This window comes from Cucurbita pepo, unplaced genomic scaffold (assembly GCF_057944985.1).
Source record: "Cucurbita pepo subsp. pepo isolate OVF unplaced genomic scaffold, ASM5794498v1 scafford_4, whole genome shotgun sequence".
Classification (NCBI taxonomy): domain Eukaryota; kingdom Viridiplantae; phylum Streptophyta; class Magnoliopsida; order Cucurbitales; family Cucurbitaceae; genus Cucurbita; species Cucurbita pepo.
This window is the reverse complement of record NW_028257909.1, coordinates 545,891-554,579: the sequence shown is the minus strand read 5'-3', so window position 1 is coordinate 554,579 and position 8,689 is coordinate 545,891. Positions and strand designations below refer to the sequence as shown.

Below are 8,689 nucleotides of genomic sequence, written 5' to 3'. Positions count from 1 at the left end.
CTCCTCTGCTTCATTCAGTTCTCTATAAATATCTTCTAGAGACCTGAATTTTTTCGGCATCGATGAGCTTGACAATGATGCATTTGAGGTATTGTCTGGCGTTGATAAATTTGAGAGCACTATTCCTCGACCACAAATGTCTATTGCAGAGTTATCACCGAAGCGTACCTTTCAAACAACAGATGTGGCGAGCTCACGAAACACCCTTCTTTCTCATGACATATGGTTGCTTGCTCTAGTATCTAGGTACCAGGAATTTTTAGTTCCAATATTGGCTGATGACGGCACTATAGTTTCATTCAACATCACAAAATTAGGGTCTTTGTCATGTGTGGTTTTAATTTCACACGCCTCTATCATCAGCAATGAAGACTCCTCATCCTTTTGCATCTCTATCAAGTTGAGTTGTTCGTCTTTTGTGGAACACTCTGATGCAAAGTATCCCATTTGCTGACACCTGTAACGTTTAATTTTACTTTTTTCAAATTTCTTCTTTTGAGTTTGCGACTCTCCTTCATCTCCTCGATGCCAGTCACTTCTCCCACGGCCTCTCCATCTTCCACGACCCCGTCCCCTGCCTCCTTTGGAACTGCCTTGATCCTTCCATTCTTTCTTTGAGGATTTTGCATTCTCTCGTTCCTTCCATTCTGCATGAGTGAGGAGAACGGTTTCATCCTTTTCTTCAAACCCTTGCAACCTTTCTTCATGTACCTTGAGTGATCCAATAATCTCATCAACGGATTTCGTTTTGAGATCACTGAACTCCTCAATCGTTGAAGTGATTTGAAGAAACTTTGCAGAGGTGGATCTTAGAAGTTTCTTAACTACTTGGATATCATCCACAGTATTGCCGAGCCCTCTCAATTTGTTGACAATAATGGTGAGTTTTCCTGAATACTCATCAATACTTTCTGAATCACCCATCCTCAACGCTTCAAACTCCTGCCAAAGAGTCTGCGTTCTAACTTCTTTCACTCTTTCCGCACCTAGATTAATATTTTTCAACATGATCTCTTTTTTTGTTCTTTATTGTTCTCTTTTTTTACTCCTCATAGTTAATACATAGGCGCATCGACCCGTCTTTCTTTTTCACAACAACATCGGCACACACCAACAAAATAAATTAGGTCGAATGAAACCCTTTTATAGTAAGTCTTGTAGTTGTAATTTTAGTTCCTTTAATTCTATTGGAGCCATGTGGTATAGTGCTTTAGAGATAGGTCCAGTTCCTGGTTTTAGTTCTATCCCGAAGTCTACAGCTCGTAAAGGGGAAACTCCTAGTAAATCCTCTGGGAAGACACTTGGAAATTCGTTTACTATGGATACCGTATCCATTGTTTTCTCTTTTCCTTTTACGTCCACTGTAACCTAAAAATAGCAACTAAAACTTTTTGAACAAACTAACATGGCTTGTACTTTTAACTCTCTAGTGATGAGGACAAACGAGTGTGCCGTTTTATAACTTAGGGCATCTCTGACTACGTTTGCCTTTCCAGGGTGGTACTGGATATCTATATCGTAGTCCTTCACTAATTCCAACCAACGAAATTTTTTTTGGGTGAAGAAATATTTTAGGCTATTGGTGGTCTGTGTAAATTTGGGTCTTTTCTCCATACACGGAGTGTCACCATATCTATATTGCTGTAATAGCCCAAAAATAAATAAAGAAATAAAGAATAAAAATAATTATAAAAATAGTTAAAATTACAATAATAAAAAAATAAAATTAATTAATTAATTAATTAAAAAAATAAAAAAATAAAAAAATAAATCTTTCCCCATCTCTCTCCACTGACCTCTTTCCCACAATTATTTGTCCTCTGCCCATCTAAGCTGGAAAAAAAAAAGAAAAAAAAAAAAAGAAAAACCTGACAAAAAAAAAAAAACAGAAAACAATCATCTTGAGATTTGAGAAGAAGTATTTGAATAGATTGCAGATTTAGAGATCTTTGTCCGTTATTACGGTAAAATTCTATCTGAGAACTCCTTTTCCTTTATAGTTATGCTTATAAGAAATTAATTTAGGATCAAATATTCTTTCCTATCTTACCGTATGTAATAATCAGATCCCATGTTCAATTAATTAGATTTCTTTTTAGCATCGGAAGTTATAGGAAATAAGGTTAGAATCAATATAATTTTAGCTGGCAGATCCATAAATCTGTAAGATAGTGGCCAAATTAAAATTGGCCAATAATATCGGTCGAAAATAAATATAGAATTAGAGTAATATTTATTTACAGATGTTTACAAAACTGAGAATCTATTTACAGAATGGGAATGAAAATAATTACCATGAGGGAGGAGGGAAGATTGAGGGAAGATTTGTTAAACAGAATTTAAAACTATAACAGGAGATATCAGAGGGCATGAAACTCCATTAAATTCTGTCTAATAGTAAATATCATAATTTCAACAAGGTAAATTAGAGAAATAATTGTATAGAGTTCAAACTTGAAACTGATATCATGGGCTCACATAGGTTGGCTTGGATTTCAAAGGACGGAATCGAACTTTCAGTGGATATATACGTGACAACGACTTAAGCTATCCATGTAAGTGACCTTACTATCGGCAAGGTTATATTTGATGTTGACACGTGCCCTGTGGTTCTGCACGTGTCATATATATTGATATGTGTGAATTGTCTGAGGATCGATATGCTTCCTATATGTTATGTTATGTTATGTTATTATATGTGGATTGTATGATAATAATTATGGTACGATGTGCTCTAGGAGATGTTAAAGATAGGGTACGAGAAGGATGCACAAAACGAAATGTAACGATAGGAGTAAGATACGTTCATGAAATGTTAGAGTTAGGTTACATACCGAAGTGCTATGGATAGGAGAGATTGATGAAAGAATACGGTCAGGTTATGGGTAGAAAGGGATAGGTTTGTGATAGATTGATAGAACGATATCGTTAGGGTACGTTCTTGTGACGATATGACCAAGGTACGTCACGTAATGATATGTCTATGATAGGTATAGGAACGTTAAGGCTATGGTAAGTTAGAGAACGATATGATTATGAAGTGTTTACGTTATGACTTGGTTATGATATGATACATTGTATGCTAGATTATTGTGCTTAAGTACAAAATCATGTGAACGTGAATGTATGTTATTTATGTTGCTTAGTTGATGTGATATGAATGCATGTGACGATGTGTGACCCTTGCACGATTATGGCTTGTTGTATGAGTATTGGAATGTAACTGAATGAATTGTATGACATGAAATACGGTAAATTGCATGATACATAACCCTGCTAGGAATATGTATGATATGTAACAGAATGAGAATGAGAATGACATGTAAGCATGAAAACGTGACACGGGGTTATGTTCATTAAATGATGACTGTAGGATTAGTGGGACCTCATGCATATTGTGTGATCATGCATTTGGGGGGATACCCCTATCCCATCACGAGGGTACGGACGCGTACATCCAAATGGCAGGACAACGATCGTTATGCCCTGCATAGCATTGCGTGACGGTTTTAGTTTTAACGGGTCCCGGTGGGCCCCTAGAGCATGCCCACCGGCTAGGGACAGTGGCCCAGCGGTGTGCGAACTAGCTGGTGAGCTCATACTCGCACGTATGGGCTGCGTGTAGAGTATATGGTACACGTCCACGATTACCTGTTAGGATTACACCGTAGGGAAAATGAAACGAAACGAAACGAAACGAAATGAAACGAAACGAAAGATAGGTCCCATCATTTTATTGCATGTGATTGTTGCATTTAACCCCAATAGTGGGGTCACTTACTGAGTATTTCTTTAAATACTCAAGCCATGTGCTACTACATTTTTTAGGTTAAGGCAAGGCATTCCTGTACGGCTGACGACGGCATCGCAACTCGAGATCATGGCACATGCATAGGATAGTGGTATTCATTTTCTTAGACTTAGGATAGAATAAGATGTTTTAAACTTAAACGCTTATTTATTTTATTTCGGGTCTTTTGTTGTGTCGTTTTAAAGATGTTTTCGAAACACGTAAGTCCATGGCTGTGTTTTTAAGTTAAAGGTTATATTTTATGGAATTTAAATGAAGTCTTTCGCATTCAAAGTTTATGGTATGTATACAGTAGCGACCTTAAATTAAGTAGAAAATTTCGGGTCGTTACAATTGCGAATACTACTGCGGCCGATTCTAGGTTGTGCGTAGGGTAGTTTTTCTCATATTCTTTCAATTGGCGTGATGCATAAGCAACAACCTTACAATGTTGCATCAACACGCACCCTAATCTTTTTTTAGATGCATCGTTGTAGATTACGTATCCCTCCGAGCTTTATGATCACATGAGCATTGGAGTTGACACTAGTCTTTATTTTAGGTCTTGGATGCTGGCCTCACATGCGTCATTGCATATAAAAGGTATGTTCTTCCTTGTAAAATGTGTAAGAGGCGAGGCTATTCTAGTGAAGTCTCGGACAAATTTTCGATAGTAGCCTGCTAACCCCAGGAAGCTTCATACCTCTGTAACCGTAGTTGGATGTTCCCATTTAGTGACGACTTCTATCATAGTGGAGTCACTTAAATCCCATCTTTAGACACTACGTGTTCTAAGATTGAGACTTTTTGTAGCCAAAATGCACATTTGGAAAATTTGGCGTACAACTTGTTCTACCTTAAGATAGTTAAGACTTTTCGGAGGTGTTCCTGGTGTTCTTGATCCGTTTTCAAGTATATTAGAATGTTGTTTATGAACATCATAACAAACATGTTTAGACATTCCTTGAATACATGGTTTATTAATTTCATGAACACGACTGGGGCGTTGGTGAGGCAAAATTACATCACTACAAACTCGTAGTTGCCATATCTTGTTCAAAGGTTGTTTTCGATACATCTCATTCCTTAATCTTAATCGGATGATAGCTTGATCGAAGGTCTATCTTGGAAAATACTGTCGCCTCTCGGAGCTAGTAGAATAAATCCTCGATGCGAGGGAGTGGGTAGTTGTTCTTTATTGTTCTCTTGTTTTACTCCCTATAGTTAATACATAGGCGCATGGACACGTCTTTCTTTTTCACAAACAACACCAGCACACACCAACAAGATAAACTAGGTCGAATTAAACCCTTTTATAGTAGATCTTGTACTTGTAAATTTAGTTCCATTAATTTCGTTGGAGCCATGTGGTATAGTGCTTTAGAGATAGGTCTAGTTCCTGGTTTGAGTTCTATCCGAAGTCTACAGCTCGTGAAGGAGAAACTCCTGGTAAATCCTCTAGGAAGACACTTGAGAATTCGTTTACTATGGATGTCGTATCCATTGTTTTCTCTTTTCCTTTTACGTCCACTGCGCATGTTAGTATAGCCCATCATCCCTGTTGGATCTCTCGTAGTACTAGTGAATGGGTGCGAATCATACCGCTTGAAGTCTCGTAGCCAGTTCACTACTCTAGTAGATTGCAAGTGTTGGATTGTTGGGTGATCATTATGACATGCATCATGACCTAAAACGACTCCCGCATCAAACTAGTAATGGGGTCTATTCAAGTCACTGGTGCTGCTAGAGGTGGTGCAGCTTGTGGCGGTACAACTTGAGGCAATGCAGCTGCATCCTTCCTAGTTACTAATCCTTCGCGAGGTGAGCTCTCTTTAGCCTCACCTCTTCCTCTACATCTAATAGGGGGTCTCCCCTTCCTCTTCTTCATCTTCCACATCCTCTAGGTGACATGGTTCTAAAAACCAAGATAATTCTATTTAAGTCTATCATTTACTAACAATACAATATCATAGTACACAAAAAAAAATTCATACAACATTGCAAGCATATAATAGCGAAATTAAATCAAGCATCATGCTGCAATATATAATATAATTAAAGCTCATCAATTTTCATGCTACATAACATTTAAAACATAGAGCCAATCACAATAAATATCATCATGACATTTTCCTTTTTTAATCTTATGCATTGTGTATATAATGGTGACAGAGCATCAATGATTGAACCATGGAACACATCAAGTCTACAAGATCTACGTCATAGGCTAGTCTAGGGTGTGTGAACTGCCTGGGATCCAGCTCGCACGTGTGGGTTGTGTGTAGGGAAGTACTACACATCCAATGTTGTCTAAATTGGAGGACACCCCATGACCGTTTTAACCATAGGTCCTAGATCATTAGTTACACATGTTTGCATTCTTTGACCCCATCAGTGGGGTCACTTACTTAGTATTTCTTAAAATACTCGAGTCATGTGCTATTTCTACATTAGGTAAAGGCAAAGCACCCCTGTACCGTTGACGACGACATTGCAATCAGAGACCATGCCACGTGCATAGGATAGTAATATTTTCTTTTCTTAGACTTTGACTAGTATGGGATGTTTTTCATTAGAATTTTTACTTGCTTTATTTATTATTGTTCTTATATAGTTTTAAATATGTTTTCAAACTCGTAAGTCCATGACAGTGTTTTAAGTTGAAGTAATGTTTTAAGATAAAGATTATGTTTCACGATGATGTTTTAAATGTTTCTTTCACACAAGAGCATAGACTATGATGATGGTAGTGACTTTAGGTTAGTAAAAATCTAGGGCCATTACATGTGATGTACTGATGATGTGATTTATGTTATGGTGTAATACGTTCGGCGATATATACATGATGAGACATGCATTATGATATGATGTGATATGTCTATGACATCATGTCTATGATATGATATTTCTATGATATAATATGTTGAAGGACATGTTATGTGCATGGTATGACATAATATGATGTATGATAGGAATGATACGATATTCAACCCCGATACATGTCTTAAAGACAATGTTGAAAAATGATATGATATGAAGGAAAATGGAAGGAGTTTTTTAGATGCATCAGGGAATGTCTCCTTTTACGATGTTACAAATGCGTACGTCATGAGACAAGAAAATGATCATTATTTCTAACATAATGTTGCGATGATCATGATCATGCCTCGCAAGACACTCGAGATTTGTTGACCTCCAGACGTCTGGCTATGGACAACCAGCTCGACTATGATGGGTCTAGGGGGCGTGCGAACCGCCTGAAGACTCACATTTGCACGCACATCCAATTTTATCCAGACTGGAAGCCACCCCTACGATGGTTTTAATGATAGGTCCCTAAGCATGAGTTGCATGTGTTTGCATTCCGTGACCCTAATAGTGGAGTCACTTATTGAGTATTTCCTAAAATACTCAAGTCGTGTGTCACTTCTATTACAGGTAAAGGCAAGACACCCCTGTAGAGCTGACGACGACATCACAAGTAAAGACCATGGCACATGCATAGGATAATGGTATTTCATTTCTTAGACTTTAGGTTAGTACACGGTGTTTTTACTTTTAATGTTTATTTTTTCTATTCAATATTTGGTTATGTTGTTTTAAATATATTTTCGAACACGCAAGTCCATGACAGTATTTTATGATAAAGTTTTAAAGATTTATTTCCGCATAAGAGAGTATGTCGTGATGACGATAGCGACTTTAGGTTAGTAGAAATCTAGGGTTGTTACAGTTGGTATCAGAGTTCTAGGTTATAGATTCTGTAGACTAGCCTATGAGATAGGCTTGACATGTTCCATGGTCCCACATCTTATGCCCCCCGATCATCATCAAGTATGTCATGGATAAGATAAGAAAAGGAAATGTTGTTGATTTCATATGTTGTTACTGCTTGGTCATTATCAACTATAACTCCTAATTAAATTTTGACACCATTGACTGTATTATTGTTGACTTAGTTATATGTTTATTTTAATACAGAATTGGTATGATTTACCCAGCATGGAATATGAATGTTAATTAATATATTGATAGTGTTTAGATTAGTAAGGTTTGTACCATTTATGGGGAGCTAGAGTTTAGTATTTATGTTAGATGTCTTGAACATAGTTAAAATACGCAGTGTTATGACCATAGAGATGGGAAAAATGTATCAACGTATACTGACGATTAAATATATTCAAATGAAAACGACCAAGAAAACTTGAGAGATGACAGCATCTTATAGTCTGGTACAGATATTAAAAGTGGTAGTGTCGAAAGGAAATTTCGTCACTATGAAGTATGTAAATATGAAATTTAAGTATCGGTGTGAACAAAAAAAAAAAAAAAAAAAAAAAAAGAGCTAACACAGTAAAAGTTGAAACATTGTATACCTAAACTCATTTATGAATGACATAAATGACTTTAATGTGAGCTAAGCTCAGGAAGTCGTGAGATGTAGAAAACCACCCTGCCTAACACTAACTGATTAAACTATTGATCTTGTTGACAGAAGAAAGCAAGTCATCTAGAAGAAAGTGAGAAAATTGAAATTGAGGTTGAGGTAAGTATTTAAGTTCTCCAATACTAAATTGAGGTTGAAATTGATTACAATGTGCCTAAGCCACAATCATACTAAATGGATTCTATTGTTCATGAAATTTTAGGAGAAGACTCAATATGATATGATAAGGTTATGTATGAAATTTGATAATAATTAGATTATGATAAAAGGCTAAACCAAGGGTACGTGTAAAATGACTAAAATTCCCCTATAATTATATATAGCTGGCTTAGGAGCAAAGTGACCCCTAAATGACATTTAATTGAATGAGACTTATGTTACAAGGCCATTAAAATCTGTTGAGGATTTAAACCAAGATTTGCAGTGGTAAATAACCAAAATATCCCTATAAG

At 36.6% G+C, this 8,689-nt stretch overlaps 1 protein-coding gene across 1 annotated transcript; it reads right to left on the bottom strand.

The window, feature by feature from the left end:
- Nucleotides 1-213: 213 nt before the first annotated feature.
- Nucleotides 214-1,008, bottom strand: LOC147786257 (uncharacterized). The gene has a single exon (XM_087120896.1). The coding sequence runs from the start codon at nt 1,006-1,008 to the stop codon at nt 214-216; it is 795 nt and encodes a 264-aa protein (XP_086977022.1).
- Nucleotides 1,009-8,689: the final 7,681 nt, after the last annotated feature.